The 22,483-nt window shown below is 40.7% G+C and overlaps 1 protein-coding gene across 1 annotated transcript; it reads right to left on the bottom strand.

Annotated features, from left to right (window-relative positions):
• Nucleotides 1-2,954: 2,954 nt before the first annotated feature.
• Nucleotides 2,955-22,446, bottom strand: LOC139759744 (uncharacterized). The gene is made up of 7 exons (XM_071682172.1): nucleotides 22,292-22,446; nucleotides 13,334-13,498; nucleotides 13,019-13,090; nucleotides 11,888-12,013; nucleotides 6,226-7,727; nucleotides 5,989-6,029; nucleotides 2,955-3,470 (listed from the first exon to the last, which is right to left on the bottom strand). Exons 1-7 carry the CDS (start codon nucleotides 22,340-22,342, stop codon nucleotides 3,337-3,339), a joined length of 2,091 nt encoding a protein of 696 aa, XP_071538273.1. The 5' UTR covers nucleotides 22,343-22,446; the 3' UTR covers nucleotides 2,955-3,336.
• Between the last annotated feature and the right edge of the window lie 37 nt (nucleotides 22,447-22,483).

Raw genomic sequence — 22,483 nt, 5'->3', positions numbered from 1 at the left:
CTCTAGTTTTTCTCAAAACTGAAAGTACTGTGTTCTGAATAATGGTGGTTGTCAAGTTGCACTCCTTTGACCTAGGTAGCTGTCTTCTTTCTGCCTCACCCACAAGTGGACTACTGGCAATCTTTCTGCAAACTTACAATCTCTCTGCCACACAGAATACTTGACAATATAGCTCATTCTTCATTACTTTAGATTTTCCTGCAGTGAGTACTATGCGCTAGCACTGGTTTTTGGCAAAATGGTAGGAGCAATACATACAGGTACACCACCAATTTTCCGGCACTCTTAGTTACAAAGCCCTGCCAGATTAACATTTTGCCGGACCAACATGGTCAGGTAATAATAATTTGTCAACACACCTCTGACTCACTAATTGAACATCTCCCATGTGTCTAAAGTATTCATCTGCATTATACACCTGCTAAGGACTGAGGTGCTGGTCAGCTACAAGTTTCACAAATTTGTCCACATACTCGGCAGCTTCTTTATATAATAAACAGTTGATGAACCAATATTGTAGATGTCACACAGCTTACGCACCAAAACACCACGGTCCATTTTTTTCAAGTTCTACTTTATCTTGGATCAATAAAGACTGATGTGTACGTCTGACACCACAACTGACACTCTCATATGTCTTAGAAGCCATAGCTAGTGTTAAATGTAAGCAAAATAAGCTAAGAATCTCACAGAATTGCAGTATCACCACCAACAAGTGCAGTGTAATGAATGTAAATAAGCACGCCCTACACACAACGCCATCTGTGGCCACCCAATAAACTAGTCTGGTGGCCGTGGTAATTTCAAGTTCCCTCATGTAATTTTGTCCGGACTAAAGGAGGTGCCGAACTATTAGTTGCCGGAGATTCGGTGGTGTATCTGTCGTTGTAGGTAGGAACATTTAGACAGGAGCATTAGGTAGTAGTTGTCGGCAGGAAAATCAGGTAGGAGCCTATGCAAACAGTGCACTAGAGTAGCCCTCTGCCAGTGGCCTGTTAAGAGTGAGGCACTAAAGGCTCAACAGCAGCACTGGAGTTCACCACTGGTTATGGAGACTCTATTGCTGTGGCCACCTCTTTAAGGGAGTTTCAAGAACAGGTGTCAGACATATTTTTGCCCATGAAAAAAATGCCAAAAAAAAAAAAAAGGCTGCTTTCTGTGTGATGGCTATTGTTCAACGCACATTCTAATAAGAATACACATTTGCTTCACATTAACAAATGTATATTCATATCATCCCTGAAAGAGAAAATAAGACTTAGACTGGTGGGTTACAGGCAACAATAATTCATCCTTTGTTGGGTTACCATCTCTGACAAGCCAGCATAGCCTACAATGCTTGGAATTCAACTTCTGGTGAGAAATTCTGTGCAAGCTGCTAAGTAGGTGTAGATTGATACCAATAGTAACAAATGGATTATGAATGGGGCATTTGCAGGAAATGTTCAGCCAAATTACATTCGTTATTCTCATTTCTTAAACATAACTTACACTGTGTACAGCTTAATAAGCAATGTAATGATGTTTCTGGACTGTCTACTGGTGGTAACACTACAAGCAAGAAGTCAACTTCAATAAGGCTGTATTATCATCAGTGGATGAAAAGGAGTAGCGAGTTATTAAGGACCTTCCCCTCCCAAAGTAACCCAACTTACCCTACCCCTGCATGCAGACAACCTCAAAGATGCAGGTGCCCTCAAAATCTGATTTGGGGTTACAGAACTAACTTTGCCCTGTACTTACTAATTCGCAAAACCATTCCCATGATGAAATTTTTTTAGATTCAGATTATGTTCAATGATTTCTTTTTACCAATCTTTTCCCACTCATGGCACAAGAATGATGGGGCTTTCAGGCTTTAATGACCATTTAAAGTTTCATGCTTCAACAATCATATAAAATTCAAACATCATGATCATCAAAATACATAAAATTGAGGACAAGCCACAAGAAATAAGCCAGGCTAACGAATCCTTCACATACATGTCTCATGGAGAAGAAGAAATAAGACTGATAAGACATTGTAAGTCCTAGTAATCATAGCCTCTTACCTCTAAAAAGTTTGCTAGGGACTAATGTTGTTGGGCCTTTCACTTGGAGAGGCAAGGCTGTCTGGCAGCTTCATGAAATATCCTATGAATATCATAGCTCATCCTGGAAGGAGAAGGGAAAGAAAAGGGGCTCGAAAAACCAATATCCCATTTGTATATGGCCTGATAGACCATTCCATTTAGAGGCCATCTTAGAGAAAAACAGGAAAAAAAAGAAACCTAAACCAAGAGTGCTACTCATAAAAGCAGAAAAGATAATCATGAAAAAAAAAAACTATGAAAATAATCAAAAAACATGTAAGCCAGGGAGGCATGTAAGGGCAGGTACAACTGGAGACTTTATCTTTGATGGGAGTTCCTGGAGGGAACTGGTGTCAGATATAAAGACAGACACAAAAATATGAAAACCATTACCTTCATTACTAATGAGGCACTAAGTATAAATGCAGCACTTGAGTGCTCAAACATATGCACATGCTGTACTTCAGCAGGCAAAAATGGGCAGACAGACCATTTACAATACCCACCACCACCCATACTCCAAATACACACATAAATAATGGGTTTTGGTATTCAACTGAAGGTCAGTCCTGATGATAAACCCGCTATGGTAAAGAATTTCACAGTCTACTGATGGAAGGAAATAAGGAGATATCAAATCTGTCAATTCTCAATTTGTCAGTGCTAACACTCTCTAGGATGTAGTGATAAGCTGAGTACTGTGGAAACTAGTTTACAAATGTGTCAGTCACTCAACTTATTATTACAGTCCAAGATTCTCCAGTCATCATCCCACCAGTGCTATGTTACTATATCCACCTTTTCCAGCCACCAATGCTATATTACTATATCCTACCTTTTCCAAGTGATTCTAAACTTCTTCATGGGATTTTGAAATACTGCTTTTTCTTGATATTTATTACTATGGTATTCCAAAATTTTGGCTAACTATTTTTACATAAAAAACAGTCTCTTGTCATCACAGACACAACAGTAAAATCTTTGCTATTCTTACAACATACCATTTATATTAACAAAATCTATCGAGTAAGAAAATACAATTACTAACCAGTGTATTCAAGTAATACAGTACATTGCTTAATTTCTGTTCTTCTCTAAATACTTTTCAAACAAAAATTCTTTGTAATATTTTAAAGCACTAATATGATCGGTAAAGTTATGATGAGTTTACAAGGTATATGATAATATCTTAAAACCAATTTTATGTGAAGGTAATATCCACAAAAACCCAGAACCTTTAAAATTGATGGTTATTAAAGCATAATTAATTGTTGTCAAATACCATATGTTTACCGGAAAACTGGTGGATGGAAGCTGACTGTTGCTTCTCATGTAATTTGGCTTGCCATGATGGATGGAGAGACAACAGGTGTCCACTTGGTGCTGGTGCTGTTTCACCTTTAAAAACATCCAAAGAAAACAGCTGTCATCCTATTTATAGTATCCAAACAGAACAAAACTCCATTAATATAAAGTAAAGTACCTCTTGACTCTACATTGAGGTGATTCACACAAGCTCTTATGGCATATACATCTTTGCAGATATCCTAATCTGCATCTTTTATGAATTCACACTCAATCTTAAAAATAATATCAATTAAGCTATTTCTTGTTGCATGGAAAAGCAACCAAAGGAATAATTATTCAGTAACTCTACTTCATGGAAGTGAGCATGGAGTAATTATTCAGTAACTCTACTTCATGGAAGTGAGCATGGAGTTAAGAGCACATGGATATATTTGGTTCAAAACAAACAATGAAAACTCATTTATGGCCAATATCTCTGTAAGTGTGTGTAAAACACAGGATAAATGGACTTTCTCACTAGAGAATAACCAAAGATGGCTGGGATGGAAATGATTCTGATCATAATAAAAGGTTATCAAATGTGTAATTAAAATAAATAAAGTTCACTAAATTACCATGCAGGCATAGAATTAAGCTTAGGCCCCAACTATTTTGCAAAACATGAATCCATTTCAGTTCTTTGGGAATATAAACAATATCATGAAGACCTTCAAACTTTGAAAAACACTGGATGTTTTTTTTTTTTTTTTTCTTTTTTTTATACTTTGTCGCTGTCTCCCGCGTTTGCGAGGTAGCGCAAGGAAACAGACGAAAGAAATGGCCCAACCCCCCCCCCCCATACACATGTACATACACTCGTCCACACACGCAAATATACATACCTACACAGCTTTCCATGGTTTACCCCAGACGCTTCACATGCCTTGCTTCAATCCACTGACAGCACGTCAACCCCTGTATACCACATGACTCCAATTCACTCTATTTCTTGCCCTCCTTTCACCCTCCTGCATGTTCAGGCCCCGATCACACAAAATCTTTTTCACTCCATCTTTCCACCTCCAATTTGGTCTCCCTCTTCTCCTCGTTCCCTCCACCTCCGACACATATATCCTCTTGGTCAATCTCTCCTCACTCATTCTCTCCATGTGCCCAAACCATTTCAAAACACCCTCTTCTGCTCTCTCAACCACGCTCTTTTTATTTCCACACATCTCTCTCACCCTTACGTTACTTACTCGATCAAACCACCTCACACCACACATTGTCCTCAAACATCTCATTTCCAGCACATCCATCCTCCTGCGCACATCTCTATCCATAGCCCACGCCTCGCAACCATACAACATTGTTGGAACCACTATTCCCTCAAACATACCCATTTTTGCTTTCCGAGATAATGTTCTCGACTTCCACACATTTTTCAAGGCTCCCAAAATTTTCGCCCCCTCCCCCACCCTATGATCCACTTCCGCTTCCATGGTTCCATCCGCTGACAGATCCACTCCCAGATATCTAAAACACTTCACTTCCTCCAGTTTTTCTCCATTCAAACTCACCTCCCAATTGACTTGACCCTCACCCCTACTGTACCTAATAACCTTGCTCTTATTCACATTTACTCTCAACTTTCTTCTTCCACACACTTTACCAAACTCAGTCACCAGCTTCTGCAGTTTCTCACATGAATCAGCCACCAGCGCTGTATCATCAGCGAACAACAACTGACTCACTTCCCAAGCTCTCTCATCCCCAACAGACTTCATACTTGCCCCTCTTTCCAGGACTCTTGCATTTACCTCCCTTACAACCCCATCCATAAACAAATTAAACAACCATGGAGACATCACACATCCCTGCCGCAAACCTACATTCACTGAGAACCAATCACTTTCCTCTCTTCCTACACGTACACATGCCTTACATCCTCGATAAAAACTTTTCACTGCTTCTAACAACTTGCCTCCCACACCATATATTCTTAATACCTTCCACAGAGCATCTCTATCAACTCTATCATATGCCTTCTCCAGATCCATAAATGCTACATACAAATCCATTTGCTTTTCTAAGTATTTCTCACATACATTCTTCAAAGCAAACACCTGATCCACACATCCTCTACCACTTCTGAAACCGCACTGCTCTTCCCCAATCTGATGCTCTGTACATGCCTTCACCCTCTCAATCAATACCCTCCCATATAATTTACCAGGAATACTCAACAAACTTATACCTCTGTAATTTGAGCACTCACTCTTATCCCCTTTGCCTTTGTACAATGGCACTATGCACGCATTCCGCCAATCCTCAGGCACCTCACCATGAGTCATACATACATTAAATAACCTTACCAACCAGTCAGCAATACAGTCACCCCCTTTTTTAATAAATTCCACTGCAATACCATCCAAACCTGCTGCCTTGCCGGCTTTCATCTTCCGCAAAGCTTTTACTACCTCTTCTCTGTTTACCAAATCATTTTCCCTAACCCTCTCACTTTGCACACCACCTCGACCAAAACACCCTATATCTGCCACTCTGTCATCAGACACATTCAACAAACCTTCAAAATGTTTTGTGTTTGTTAGAAATTAAGTTTTCTCACCTTTCACTGCCAGAGGAATCAGGTTAGGATTACCGCCATCACTGAAACAAAAATAATGTAAAATAAATCAGAACAGCATACACTGCTACATTAGAGGCACTAAGCAGTAACATACCATATTTCTCAGGGAATATCTTCAATCTCTTAATCAAAATATTGCATGCTAGATAGTTCACAAAATAGTTCCATGAAACAAAAAATCCAAGCAATCTCAAAACAGAACTCTAAGTATTTTACCTCTGCCTCCTCATTCTACTTCTGGATCTGGTGCGAGATCTCTGACCTTGACAACCCCGATTAGAACCCCTGCTAAACTGCTTTCCTCTTGGATATCCTCTGCTGTGCACTCTGTCCACTTGACTTCTGCCTCTTTCAGTTCCTGGTCTTTGGCTTTCACCTCTCCTACCTCCTCCTCCATATTCTATGTTGTCTTTCATATAACCCATATCTTTATTAACATTTTCACTTTTGAGGGGCTTTTCTCCACTATCTTCTCCCTCCCCTTTTCCATAATTTCTCTTACCACCTCCTCTTTCTCTGTGCCCTCTGTAGCTCCTATCTCCTCTCTGTCCTCTATGCCCTCTGTCCCATTGTTGTCCTCTGCTTCTTCCCTGTCCTCTGTCACCTCGTCCCCGATTTCCACCTCGTCCCCTATTTCCAATTCGTCCCCTATTTCCAATTCGTCCCCTATTTCCAATTCGTCCCCTATTTCCAATTTGTCCCCTATTTCCACCTCGTCCCCTATTTTCACCCTGTCCATCAAAATTCCTGTATAAATTTCTTTTGAAGAATTTGCTAGAATCTACAGCAAGATTATCATCCGAATCCACAGCATCCTTGTCGAAGCTACTTTGGGCACTTTCTCTATTATCTGACTCATAGTCATCTGTTCCTACTTCATCTTTACCTGATCTCAGGAAAAAACTACTTTTTCTGGTCATTTTAGTTTTTCCTGGTTCTGTTTTGCCAAAAAAGAAATCATCATCAGAATCCATGACCTCATGATCCTCATTTCCCTGAATTGATCCATTAATATTTTTAAGGTCTAACTGTTTCACTTCTGCAGTGCCTGAGGATTTGCCAACTTTGCTAACAATATAGCACTTTGAGCTCACATTGCTTTTCCTTACTAGTATTTTTTTGCTCCCATCATCACTACAGTCTGGTTGATCTTTACTGTCACTTTCATTACTATCCTCATTATCACTATCATTTTCACCATTTATGGTACTTGCTTCATTATCTCTGTGCTCACTCTCACTATCATCAGCACAGATATCATTTTCCGAGTCAATATTCTCTATCTCATGACTACCATGATAACTCATGGTGCTTTCTTTAATTTTTTCTTCTGTCATTTTTTCAACTTTTTCATTCCCTTTACTTCCCATGGCAACATTAACCTTGTCATTATCCTCTCCTTTTCCACTTTCTCCTACTCCTGAGTCATTCTCTTTACCCACCTGATCCACATTTTTCTCTGCCTTCCTTCTTTTCACTACCTTCAAAGATTTAGAATTCATTTTCTCCTTCCTCTTTCCATTTACGCTACTAGTCTGTTTTTCTTCTATTTCCTTAGTGGCACTGGTAGAATTCCTAAGGATGTTTGGGTCTATGTCTATATCAGTGAACTCTTGTAGAAGGCTGAGATATTGTCGCTCTTTTTTAAGAAAACTCTCCAGTTTGCCTAACCTCTTTAATTTCTTCAGTTTCTCATTTCGATGACGAACACCAAGGCCCTGGAACACACAGAAAAACTGACCTGTAAAAAACTGTCCCTTTATTAATCCCAGAAAGACTAAGTTCATCAAGAAAAAGGTGCTTATGCCATAAGATGATGATGAACATAACATTATAGGATACACGATAACAATGCAGCAGCCTTTTGGATTTGAGCTACCACATGCAGTGTCCACAACAAACCTTGTCCGCCTCCCCATATACTTTCAGAGGCAGTCAGTCTTATATTACTCTGTTATCTCTCCTTTGGCCTTGAGTACTATATACAAACATCTGGCCATGGAACTAGCAGTTCTTCTTTTTATACTCTACTTCCATGTTTTGGGTCCACAGGGTCTTGATCTAAATGAGGCAAGGCACTGACGGGGCACTGCTGGAAGCAACTGCCTGACTGTGTATTCTGAGCATCCAGTATGCCTAAAAATCTCGACATTACCCACATTTTCTTGCTTCCAGGAAAGAATTTGGGCTTTCTCTTCCTTAGAAAGATAAGAGACAACCATCTCAAAGCTCATATGAGAGAAATACAGCACCCAAAAGCAAAATTTCCAAAGTGAAGTGGCAGCCTGGAAGACTAAAGAAAGAACATTTCCTCAAAGTAGCTTGATGTACAATGAGGTGGGTTGCTGGTGTTCCTAGTTAAAAACACTAGTCTGTGCGACCAAATGTATGATGATTTCACCCTGAGAGCAAAATATGATTGTATCCACAATAAATCTTAGCTATCTATAGCTTTAGAAAATATATGGGGGCCGACAAGGCCTTTTGCAGACTGTATGATAGAAAAAAAAATCAACATATGACTTCTTATGATATCTGAGATAATATAATATTATGTTTAATGCACCACTAAAAATTTCTAAGAGGTTTATTATTTTGATAGGTTTGAAGCAATTGTCTTAGATACTGTATCAGGCAGAGGTGCTTTACAAAGATACAGTTTCCCAAACAGCATGTAAATGTGTCTTCTGTTCATGTGAAAGGATGGTTGACAAGGTGAATATGCTGGTAGCTCTTCTAGTACTTTACTACAACTAGGCATTTGATATATATAATTGTGACATGTGCTTTCTCAAGAAGAATTACAGCTGTAAGACATACTTCATAGAGCCAGCTGAACTTCTGAGGAAACAGATCATGTGTAAGATCAAACAGCACAAATAGAAAGTGGTTCAAATAAACTGAAATACACCTAGGTAGTGTGATTTTAAATAAATGCTAAAGCATGTCATGGGCATACTAAGCCATCGAAGAAAAGCTTCTGCCATTCACAGGAAGTTCCCTAAGGCATGATAGGCATGTGAAAGAGAGACTTTTGGATGTCAATGCACTGAGAGGGGCAGCTGGAGGGAAGTCTAATCATTATCTTGTGGAGGTGGAGGTGGAGGTGGAGGTGAAGATATGTAGAGGTTTTCAGAAAAGAAGAGATAATGGTAGGGTGAAGAGAGTGGTGAGAATAAGTGAGCTTGGAAAGGAGATTTGTGTGAGGAAGTACCAGGAGAGATTGAGTGCAGAATGGCAAAAAGTGAGAGCAAATGACATAAGGGGAGTGGGGAGAAATGGGATGTATTTAGGGAAGCAGTGATGGCTTGCACAAAAGATGATTGTCGCACGAGAAAGGTTGGAGGCAGGCAGATTAGAAAGGGTAGTGAGTGGTGGGATGAAGAAGTAAGATTGTTAGTGAAAGAGAAGAGAGAGGCGATTTTTGCAAGGAAGTAGTGCAAATGACTGGGAGATGTATAAAAGAAAGCGGCAGGGGGTCAAGAGAAAGGTGTAAGAGGTGAAATAGAGGGTAAATGAGAGTTGGGGTGAGAGAGTATCATTAAATCTTAGGGAGAATAATAAGATGTTTTGGAAGGAGGTAAATATATTGCGTAAGACAAGAGAACGAATGGGAACATTGGTGAAGTGGGCAAATGGGGAGGTAATAACAAGTTGTGGTGATGTGAGAAGGAGAGGGAGTGAGTATTTTGAAGGTTTGTTGAATATGTTTGATGATAGAGTGGCAGATATAGGGTGTTTTGGTTGAGGTGGTGTGCGAAGTGAGAGAGTACAGAAGAATGGTTTGGTAAACAGAGAAGAGGTGGTGAAAGCTTTGCGGAAGATGAAAGCCAGCAAGGCAGCGGGTTTGGATGGTATTGCAGTGGAATTTATTACAAAAGATGGTGACTGTGCTGTTGACTGGTTGGTAAGGCTATTCAATGTATGTATGGTTCATGGTGAAGTGACAGAGGATTGGCAGAATGCTTGCATAGTGCCACTGTACAAAGGCAAAGGGGATAAAGGTGAGTGTTCAAATTACAGAGGTATGTATAAGTTTGTTGAGTATTCCTGGGAAATTACATGGGAAGGTATTGATTGAGAGGGTAAAGGCATGTACAGAGCATCAGATTGGGGAAGAGCAGTGTGATTTCAGAAGTGGTAGAGGATGTGTGAATCAGGTATTTGCTTTGAAGAATGTATGTGAGAAATACTTAGAAAAACAGATGAATTTGTACGTAACATTTATTGATCTGGAGAAGGCACATGATAGGGTTGATAGAGATGCTTTGAGGAAGGTATTATGAGTATATGGTGTGGGAAATAAGTTGCTAGAAGCAGTGAAAAGTTTTTACCAAGGATGTAAGGCATAAGTCCAAGTATGAAGAGAGGACAGTGATTGGTTCCTAGGGAATGTTGGTTTGCAGCAGGGGTGCGTGATGTCTCCATGGTTGTTTGTTTATGGATTGGGTGGTTAGGGAGGTGAATGCAACAGTTTTGGAGAGAGGGGCAAGTATACAGTTTGTTGTCTATGATAGGGCTTGGGAAGTGAGCCAGTTATTGTTTGCTGATGATACAGTGCTGGTGATTGATTTGGGTGAGAAACTGCATAAGTTGGTGACTAAATTTGGTAAAGTGTGTGAAAGAGGAAAGTTGAGAGTAAATGTGAATAAGAGCAAGGTTATTAAGTTCAGTAGGGTTGAGGGACAAGTAAATTGGGAAGTAAGTTTGAATGGAGAAAAACTGGAGGAAGGGAAGTGTTTTGAATATCTGGGAGTGGAATTAGCAGCAGATGGAACCAAGGAAGTGGAAGTGCATCACAGGGTAGGGGAGGGGGTGAAGGTTCTGGGAGCAGTGAAGAATGTGTGGAAGACGAGAATATTATCTCGCAAAGCAAAAATGGATATGTTTGAAGGAATAGCGGTTCAAACAATGTTATATGGTTGAGGCATGGGCTAGAGATAGGGCTGTGTGGAGGAGGGTGGTGCGAGGTGGTTTGATCGAGTAAGTAATGAAAGGGTAAGAGAGGTGTGTGGTAATAGAGTGTAGTTGAGAGAACAGAAGAGGGTGTTTTAAAATGGTTTGGTCACATGGAGAGAATGAATGAGGAAAGATTGACAAAGAAGATATATGTGTAAGAGGAGGAGAGAATGAGATGTGGGAGACCAAATTGGAGGTGGAAGGATGGAATGAAAAGGATTTTGAGCGATCGGGGCCTGAACATACAGGAGGGTGAAAGGCGTGCAAGGAAAAGAGTGAATTGGAACGATGTGGTATACCTGGGTCAACGTGCTGTCAATGGATTGAAACAGGGAATGTGAAGCATCTGGAAAGTTTTGTGGGGCCTGGATGTGGAAAGGAGACTGTGGTCTCAGTGCATTACACATGACAGTTAGAGACTGAGTGTGAACGAATGTGGCCTTTGTTGTCTTTTCCTAGCACTTCCTCGCACGCATGCAGGGGGAGGGGGGTGCCATTTCATGTGTGGTGGGATGGCGACAGGAATGGATGAAGGCAGCATGTATGAATATGTACATGTGCATATATGTATGTGTCTGTGTAAGTATATGTATGTATATGTTAAAGTGTATAGGTATGTATATGTGTATGTGTGGGCGTTTATGTATATACATGTGTATGTGGGTGGATTGGGCCATCCTTACGTCAGTTTCCTTGTGCTACCTCGCTAACACAGGAGACAGCGACAAAGTACAATATTAAAACATAAATGAAATAAATAAAGGCTAAGATGCAGCACTGGAGTTCACTAATTATGGAGACTCTTTTGCCTTGGCCATTCTCTCTCTCTCGAGAGAGAGTTCCCAGAGGGAATGGGTGTCAGAAATAGACGTTTAGATCAACAAAGACTACACAAACCTTTTGATTAGCTATAACTAACCTTGATAAAGACTGGAATATCTTCTGACCAATTTGTATACCGGTCCCGGAGTTTGCTGATGCTAGTATTAATGCCTTTATGTTCTGCTACACGACACAGTGCTCTCTCCTCTATCTTTGCCTTTGGCTGTGTAAGAAACAATAAAAAATCTTCGGTGAATTACAATAAGGAAAACCTAACTAATATATTCTGAATGTTGAAATATGTAGTCTCTTTAGCTCAATTAGTATACTGCTTTCAGTGTTGATGGTGTTTGAGGAAAGAGGAATTTGTTATTTTGATTGTCACTTGTGCAAAAATGTGTGTGTTTGTACTATAAAATAATACTATCATCAAAATCTACCTGTTATGTCATTCAGCCTGTAATACAAATGCCTGTTATGAAAGAGCATGATGACCAAATAATTCTGCTTGTAACTAAAGTGTTACAAGCTGGCTCTCAGTTACAAACAAAGTATATTTACCGTGAAAAGAATAATAGCTCAATTTGGAATTAACCTTCAGTATAAATTCCAGTCTTACAGCACATAATCTTATTCTCCAGTACTGCACATTTTTGAAAGAAAGATGCCATATGAGGTACATATATATTTTCAGGTAAGTCTTTTGCTGAGTAGTTTGTGTACAAAGAGAATCAGTCTAATTAAACGACTGCAATTTTCCTGATATGTAAGTATTGCACAGCTAAAAAAAAAATTGGTGGAAAAAACTGCAATCATAATTGCTGAGTTAAAGTTAAACACTATTCTTCAATGTCATAATGCTCTTTTCAGAGACATCTACTATTATGACAATATGACAATATTATGTACAATTTTTTTGTAAAACAAAAAGTCCCAATCCTTAATGACTTACAAGAACATCTCAATTAAGTTAAAATCATGATGAAACCTGCACTTTGTTTACACCTAAACTCAATTCTAAAGGAAACAGGAATATATAAAGAATTGGTAGATCTTGCATCTAAATAGGGAATCAGTGTATTTAAATTAGTATGAATTCTTTCATAAAAGTAATATTCTACAATTTTCTAGTACTTTAGACAAGATTCATTCACATTTACCCCACACCCTTGCATCCTAACCATTGTAATGAAACAAATCTTCAACACAAAAAGTACATTTCACTCACATTATTGCCAACAGCAGCAAATGACTTCTTATTCAGGAGTGCAAACTTCAACACATTATCTGGATGCAATTGCTGAAAGAAAAATACTGTATGTGATGATGCTATAATGAATTTCTAACAATGAAAAGAACAACTTTCAGAAATGCAATATGGGTAAGGTATATGAGCAAGTCTGTGATCCACTGGAACTGCCATGACTGGTGGCTTCTCTAAAAATCAACAATTTTCCAACTTTATTTATGCTTGGATATAACTCAAAATGAAAATAAGATAAACAGTTCAATAAGCCTTTGCTCTTTTTTCAGGCCACTATACCTTCAAAAACTTAACTTCCTTCAAGAGTCTGTCAGCCTTACGCTGAAACCTTTCCTTTTGTTTATCATCGTCTGTCTTCTTTTCACGTAGCTTCTTGGAAACCCTTATAAGTCTTTTGATCACATGATCCTTTCCTTGGCGTGCTAGAGGTCTATTCATCACCATCTGTGAGGAAATGGAATTAACAAATGTTAGCTTATTTAACTAGACTCTAAAAGGAATATTTTTTTTGAAACAAAGAAAAATTAGAAATGTCTGAGAAATTCATATATTTAGGAATGTTAGAATGTTATGTTATGAATATTCAACTACAATAATGAAAAGTAGTGTAAACTTGGCGGCCAAGGAAAGTTAGGCAAGGTTTCCACAGGTTCTGTAATTCTTATAACTGCTTCACCCACACTTATGCTAGTAACCCCATACGTCTTCTCTGATCTTCAAAGCAGCCCCTAAAGTAAAATCTATTCAATTACGAAATAGAAAAAAAAATCTGTCACACTCCCCTGGTTGATGTATTCACCATGATAAATCAGACCATTCCAAAAGAAATTCTACTGATTCCAGTTAACAAGGCCACAGCACTAAACTACAACTCTACCATGGCAAATACATTCATGTGATGTTTGTGGATATTAATAAGTTAAAATCACTGTCTTTAAACTACTACAACACATTAAATAACGAATCTTTACATTACAAATTCTTTTGCTCTTATATTTCCCTTGAAATGGTTTGGACACATGGAGAGAATGAGTGAGGAAAGAATGACAGAGAGGATATATGTGTCAGAGGCGGAAGAAACGAGGAGAAGTGGGAGACCAAATTGGAAGTGAAAGGATGGAGTGAAAAAGATTTTGAGAGATCAAGGCCTGAACATACAGAAGGGTGAGAAGTGTGCATGGAAAAGAGTGAATTGCAATGATGTGGTATACTGGGGTCCATGTGCTGTCAATGGACAGAACCAGGGCATGTGAAATGTTTGGGGTAAACCATGGAAAGGTCTGTGGGGCCTGGATGTGGATAGGGGTGGTATCAGTACATTACACATGACAACTAGAGACTGAGTGTGAATGAATGTGGCCTTTTTTGTCTGTTTTCCTAGTGCTACCTCGCTGAAGCAGGGGGTAGCAATGCTGTTGCCTGTGGGATGGAGTAGCACCAGGAATGCATGAAGGCAGCAAGTATGAATATGTACATGTGTATATATGTATATATATGTGTTTATGGATGGGGTTGTTAGGGAGGTGAATGCAAGAGTTTTGGAAAGAGGGGCAAGTATGAAGTCTGTTGTGGATGAGAGAGCTTGGGAAGTGAGTCAGTTGTTGTTCGCTGATGATACAGCGCTGGTGGCTGATTCATGTGAGAAACTGCAGAAGCTGGTGACTGAGTTTGGTAAAGTGTGTGAAAGAAGAAAGTTAAGAGTAAATGTGAATAAGAGCAAGGTTATTAGGTACAGTAGGGTTGAGGGTCAAGTCAATTGGGAGGTAAGTTTGAATGGAGAAAAACTGGAGGAAGTAAAGTGTTTTAGATATCTGGGAGTGGATCTGGCAGCGGATGGAACCATGGAAGCGGAAGTGGATCATAGAGTGGGGGAGGGGGCGAAAATCCTGGGAGCCTTGAAGAATGTGTGGAAGTCGAGAACATTATCTCGGAAAGCAAAAATGGGTATGTTTGAAGGAATAGTGGTTCCAACAATTTTGTATGGTTGCGAGGCGTGGGCTATGGATAGAGTTGTGCGCAGGAGGGTGGATGTGCTGGAAATGAGATGTCTGAGGACAATGTGTGGTGTGAGGTGGTTTGATCGAGTAAGTAACGTAAGGGTAAGAGAGATGTGTGGAAATAAAAAGAGCGTGGTTGAGAGAGCAGAAGAGGGTGTTTTGAAATGGTTTGGGCACATGGAGAGAATGAGTGAGGAAAGATTGACCAAGAGGATATATGTGTTGGAGGTGGAGGGTACGAGGAGAAGTGGGAGACCAAATTGGAGGTGGAAAGATGGAGTGAAAAAGATTTTGTGTGATTGGGGCCTGAACATGCAGGAGGGTGAAAGGAGGGCAAGGAATAGAGTGAATTGGATCGATGTGGTATACCGGGGTTGACGTGCTGTCAGTGGATTGAATCAGGGCATGTGAAGCGTCTGGGGTAAACCATGGAAAGCTGTGTAGGTATGTATATTTGCGTGTGTGGACGTGTATGCATATACATGTGTATAGGGGTGGGTTGGGCCGTTTCTTTCGTCTGTTTCCTTGCACTACCTTGCAAACGCAGGAGACCGACAAAAAAAAAAAAATGTGTGGAAGTCGAGAACATTATCTCAGAAAGCAAAAATGGGTATGTTTGAAGGAATAGTGGTACCAACAATGTTGTATGGTTGTGAGGCGTGGGCTATGGATAGAGTTGTGCGCAGGAGGGTGGATGTGCTGGAAATGAGATGTTTGAGGACAATGTGTGGTGTGAGGTGGTTTGATCGAGTAAGTAATGTAAGGGTAAGAGAGATGTGTGGAAATAAAAAGAGCGTTGTTGAGAGAGCAGAAGAGGGTGTTTTGAAATGGTTTGGGCACATCGAGAGAATGAGTGAGGAAAGATTGACTAAGAGGATATATGTGTCGGAGGTGGAGGGAACGAGAGAAGTGGGAGACCAAATTGGAGGTGGAAAGATGGAGTGAAAAAGATTTTGAGTGATAGGGGCCTGAACATGCAGGAGGGTGAAAGGCGGGCAAGGAATAGAGTGAATTGGATCGATGTGGTATACCGGGGTTGATGTGCTGTCAGTGGATTGAATCAGGGCATGTGAAACGTCTGGGGTAAACCATGGAAAGTTGTGTGGGACCTGGATGTGGAAAGGGAGCTGTGGTTTTGGGCATTATTGCATGACAGCTAGAGACTGAGTGTGAAAAGAATGGGGCCTCTGTGGTCTTTTCCTAGCGCTACCTCGCACACATGAGGGGGGGAGGGGGATGGTATTCCATGTGTGGCAAGGTGGCGATGGGAATGAATAAAGGCAGACAGTGTGAATTGTGTGCATGGGTATATATGTATGTGTCTGTGTGTGTATATATATGTGTACATTGAGATGTCTCCCGCGTTTGCGAGGTAGCGCAAGGAAACAGACGAAAGAAATGACCCAACCCCCCCCATACACATGTATATACATACGTCCACACACGCAAATATACATACCTACACAGCTTTCCATGGTTTACCCCAGACGCTTCACATGCCTTGATTCAATCCACTGACAGCACGTCAACCCCGGTATACCACATCGCTCCAATTCACTCTATTCCTTGCCCTCCTTTCACCCTCCTGCATGTTCAGGCCCCGATCACACAAAATCATTTTCACTCCATCTTTTCACCTCCAATTTGGTCTCCCTCTTCTCCTCGTTCCCTCCACCTCCGACACATATATCCTCTTGGTCAATCTTTCCTCACTCATTCTCTCCATGTGCCCAAACCACTTCAAAACACCCTCTTCTGCTCTCTCAACCACGCTCTTTTTATTTCCACACATCTCTCTTACCCTTACGTTACTCACTCGATCAAACCACCTCACACCACACATTGTCCTCAAACATCTCATTTCCAGCACATCCATCCTCCTGTGCACAACTCTATCCATAGCCCACGCCTCGCAACCATACAACATTGTTGGAACCACTATTCCTTCAAACATACCCATTTTTGCTTTCTGAGATAATGTTCTCCACTTCCACACATTCTTCAAGGCCCCCAGAATTTTCGCCCCCTCCCCCACCCTATGATCCACTTCCGCTTCCATGGTTCCATCCGCTGCCAGATCCACTCCCAGATATCTAAAACACTTCACTTCCTCCAGTTTTTCTCCATTCAAACTCACCTCCCAATTGACTTGATCCTCAACCCTACTGTACCTAATAACCTTGCTCTTATTCACATTTACTCTTAACTTTCTTCTTTCACACACTTTACCAAACTCAGTCACCAGCTTCTGCAGTTTCTCACATGAATCAGCCACCAGTGCTGTATCATCAGCGAACAACAACTGACTCACTTCCCAAGCTCTCTCATCCCCAACAGACTTCATACTTGCCCCTCTTTCCAAAACTCTTGCATTTACCTCCCTAACAACCCCATCCATAAACAAATTAAACAACCATGGAGACATCACACACCCCTGCCGCAAACCTACATTCACAGAGAACCAATCACTTTCCTCTCTTCCTACATATATATGTGTATGTAAATAAGTTGATATGTATATATATGTAGGTATTCGTGCATGTTCCACAGAGCATCTGTATCATATGCCTTCTCCAGATCCATAAATGCTACATACAAATCCATTTGCTTTTCTAAGTATTTCTCATACATTCTTCAAAGCAAACACCTGATCCACACATCCTCTACCAATTCTGAAACCACACTGCTCTTCCCCAATCTGATGCTCTGTACATGCCTTCACTCTCTCAATCAATACCCTCCCATATAATTTCCAAGAAATACTCAACAAACTTATACCTCTGTAATTTGAGCACTCACTTTTATCCCCTTTGCCTTTGTACAATGGCACTATGCAAGCATTCTGCCAATCCTCAGGCACCTCACCATGAGTCATACATACATTAAATAACCTTACCAACCAGTCATCAATACAGTCACCCACTTTTTTAAAAAATTCCACTACAATACCATCCAAACCTGCTGCCTTGCCGGCTTTCATCTTCCACAAAGCTTTTACTACCTCTTCTCTGTTTACTAAATCACTCTCCCTAACCCTCAAACTTTGCACACCACCTTGACCAAAACACCCATATCTGCCACTCTATCATCAAACACATTCAACAAACCTTCAAAATACTCACTCCATCTTCTCACATCACCACTACTTGTTATCACTTCCCCATTAGCCCCCTTCACTGATGTTCCCGTTTGTTCCCTTGCCTTGCACACTTTATTTGCCACCTTCCAAAACATCTTTTTATTCTCCCTAAAATTTAATGAAACTCTCTCACCCCAACTCTCATTTGCCCTCTTTTTCACCTCTTGCACCTTTCTCTTAACTTCCTGCCTCTTTCTTTTATACATCTCTGAGTCATTTGCATTATTTCCCTGCAAAAAATCATCCAAATGCCTCTCTGTTCTCTTTCAATAATAATCTTACTTCTTCATCCCACCACTCACTACCCTTTCTAATCTGCCCACCTCCCACGCTTCTCATGCCACAAGCAACTTTTGCGCAAGCCTTCACTGCTTACCTAAATACATCCCATTCCTCCCCCACTCCCCTTACCTCCTTTGTTCTCACCTTTTTCCATTCTGTACTCAGTCTCTCCTGGTACTTCCTCACATAAGTCTCCTTACCAAGCTCACTTACTCTAACCACTCTCTTCACCCCATCATTCTCTCTTCTTTTCTGAAAACCTCTACAAATCTTCACCTTCGCCTCCACAAGATAATGATCAGACATCCCTCCACTTGCACCTCTCAGCACATTAACATCCAAAAGTCTCTCTTGCACGCCTATCAATTAACATGTAATCCAATAACGCTCTCTGGCCATCTCTCCTACTTACATACATATTTTTTTTTTTTCCGGTCTCCCGCGTTTGCGAGGTAGCGCAAGGAAACAGACGAAAGAAATGGCCCAACCCACCCCCATACACATGTATATACATACATCCACACACGCAAATATACATACCTACACAGCTTTCCATGGTTTACCCCAGACGCTTCACATGCCTTGATTCAATCCACTGACAGCACGTCAACCCCGGTATACCACATCGTTCCAATTCACTCTATTCCTTGCCCTCCTTTCACCCTCCTGCATGTTCAGGCCCCGATCACACAAAATCTTTTTCACTCCATGTTTCCACCTCCAATTTGGTCTCCCTCTTCTCCTCGTTCCCTCCACCTCCGACACATATATCCTCTTGGTCGATCTTTCCTCACTCATTCTCTCCATGTGACCACACCATTTCAAAACACCCTCTTCTGCTCTCTCAACCACGCTCTTTTTATTTCCACACATCTCTCTTACCCTTACGTTACTTACTCGATCAAACCACCTCACACCACACATTGTCCTCAAACACCTCATTTTCAGCACATCCATCCTCCTGCGCACAACTCTATCCATAGTCCAGCGACAAAGCAAAATATATAAATAAATTATTTATTTATTTATTTTATTTATTATACTTTGTCGCTGTCTCCCGCGTTTGCGAGGTAGCGCAAGGAAACAGACGAAAGAAATGGCCCAACCCACCCCCATACACATGTATATACATACGTCCACACACGCAAATATACATACCTACACAGCTTTCCATGGTTTATCCCAGACGCTTCACATGCCTTGATTCAATCCACTGACAGCACGTCAACCCCGGTATGCCACATCGATCCAATTCACTCTATTCCTTGCCCTCCTTTCACCCTCCTGCATGTTCAGGCCCCGATCACACAAAATCTTTTTTCACTCCATCTTTCCACCTCCAATTTGGTCTCCCACTTCTCCTCGTTCCCTCCACCTCCGACACATATATCCTCTTGGTCAATCTTTCCTCACTCATTCTCTCCATGTGCCCAAACCATTTCAAAACACCCTCTTCTGCTCTCTCAACCACGCTCTTTTTATTTCCACACATCTCTCTTGCCCTTACGTTACTTACTCGATCAAACTACCTCACACCACACACTGTCCTCAAACATCTCATTTCCAGCACATCCATCCTCCTGCGCACAACTCTATCCATAGCCCACGCCTCGCAACCATACAACATTGTTGGAACCACTATTCCTTCAAACATACCCATTTTTGCTTTCCGAGATAATGTTCTCGACTTCCACACATTCTTCAAGGCTCCCAGGATTTTCGCCCCCTCCCCCACCCTATGATCCACTTCTGCTTCCATGGTTCCATCCGCTGCCAGATCCACTCCCAGATATCTAAAACACTTTACTTCCTCCAGTTTTTCTCCATTCAAACTTACCTCCCAATTGACTTGACCCTCAACCCTACTGTACCTAATAACCTTGCTCTTATTCACATTTACTCTTAACTTTCTTCTTTCACACACTTTACCAAACTCAGTCACCAGCTTCTGCAGTTTCTCACATGAATCAGCCACCAGCGCTGTCTCATCAGCGAACAACAACTGACTCACTTCCCAAGCTCTCTCATCCACAACAGACTTCATACTTGCCCATCTTTCCAAAACTCTTGCATTCACCTCCCTAACATCCCCATCCATAAACAAATTAAACAACCATGGAGACATCACACACCCCTGCCGCAAACCTACATTCACTGAGAACCAATCACTTTTCTCTCCTCCTACACATACACATGCCTTACATCCTCGATAAAAACTTTTCACTGCTTCTAACAACTTGCCTCCCACACCATATATTCTTAATACCTTCCACAGAGCATCTCTATCAACTCTATCATATGCCCTCTCCAGATCCATAAATGCTACATACAAATCCATTTGCTTTTCTAAGTATTTCTCACATACATTCTTCAAAGCACACACCTGATCCACACATCCTCTACCACTTCTGAAACCACACTGCTCTTCCCCAATCTGATGCTCTGTACATGCCTTCACCCTCTCAATCAATACCCTCCCATACAATTTACCAGGAATACTCAACAAACTTATACCTCTGTAATTTGAGCACTCACTCTTATCCCTTTGCCTTTGTACAACGGCACTATGCACGCATTCCGCCAATCCTCAGGCACCTCACCAAGAGTCATACATACATTAAATAACCTTATATATATATATATATATTTAAACCAGTATGGCACAGGCAAAAGATGCCACAATTATTGCCATTTCAGGAATGATAACAGAAAACCAAAATTAATCAGGGATCTGTATGTGTTCGGAGACCAGACTCTTCAAGGAAGAAAGGTTATAACAGTGAGACAAACAAGAGGACAAAGAAAATTCTGCAGCTTAACATGAGAAGTGAGGACAACTGCTTGAACCCATAAACACATCCAACCTTCATTCAAAGCTACCTAAAGATCTAGCTTCCACTATTGTACTTAGCAGCTTTTTCCATAAAGCTCCTACCTTATTCCCAATCCGATATTTACCAACATCCGACCTGAATGTATCCTTTTCTTACTTAAATCCTTTATGTCTTGTCCTATCTAGTGGAACCATTCTAAGCATTCTAAGAACTTTATTCATGTTACCTTTATTAATGCCCTTCACCCTTTTACAAATCTTAATCATATCCCCTTTACCCTACCTCCTCTTGAGTGCAAATTCAGTCTTTCTTCATAAGTGAGGTTTCTAATTCTATGGATCATTTTTCTCATTCGCCTTTATACTCTAAACAATTTATACCAACTGCATAGTATGAAGACCAAAACTGTACCACAAAATCCAAATGTGGTCTCCAATGCAAAATAAAACTACGATAATACTCTGGGAGTTTCATTCCTAACAAACCTATCAATGACCCCTAGCATCCTATTAGCCTTATTACACACTTTAATACATTGTTGCTGTGGCTTAAGATCCTCGCTCACCAGTAACCCATGATATACAAGGCATGAAAGCGGCAAACTTTCAAATGGCTAGTTTCCGCACACAAACTGGGAATCATTATGACAAGGGTACTAGCCTTGAGAAAGGAGAAACATGCTGCCAGTTCACGAGAACAGCGGTCAAAATGATATTTGCAAAACAGGTTGATTGTACTGTTGAACGTATGGGGCGATAACCGTCTATAATTGATTTCATTTCGGGCCTAAATTTGGATTTCTTGTTCTTCATGAAAAATCTGTGTACATGCAAGGAATACTGCTAACTGTTTTATAAAATTACACCAAAACTGACTAATTAACTCGAACAGAACACGCGAAGAGCTCTGGTTAAATGAAAACACCGTAAATAACATTCTACATTATCGTGAAAGTGCTCAAATCCACCTTGTTTTATATACTTACATAATTGTTGAGAGTAACCTTATCTATCTCAAGAGGACTTTCAAGATCCATTGCCGTTGGTATTTACTTTTTTCCTCACTCGTGTGTGTGTTCACAGGGAACATGTGGTGATGAGCTAAGTCGGCGCTGTGGAAACATTCACAATCTAGAGTATATGAGACTTTAAACGTTATACTGAATAACTGTTTCCCT

The sequence above is a fragment of the Panulirus ornatus genome, chromosome 34, assembly GCF_036320965.1.
Source record: "Panulirus ornatus isolate Po-2019 chromosome 34, ASM3632096v1, whole genome shotgun sequence".
Classification (NCBI taxonomy): domain Eukaryota; kingdom Metazoa; phylum Arthropoda; class Malacostraca; order Decapoda; family Palinuridae; genus Panulirus; species Panulirus ornatus.
This window is presented reverse-complemented; position numbering and strand designations above follow the sequence as displayed.

Coding starts and splice junctions, on each gene's coding strand:
- LOC139759744 (XM_071682172.1), bottom strand. CDS start 22,342: ATGGATCTTGAAAGTCCTCTTGAGATAGATAAGGTTACTCTCAACAAT. Junction 12,014..13,018: donor TTGCTGCTGTTGGCAATAAT/GTGAGTGAAATG, acceptor TTTCTTACACAG/CCAAAGGCAAAGATAGAGGA. Junction 7,728..11,887: donor ATATTCCAGTCTTTATCAAG/GTTAGTTATAGC, acceptor TGTGTGTTCCAG/GGCCTTGGTGTTCGTCATCG.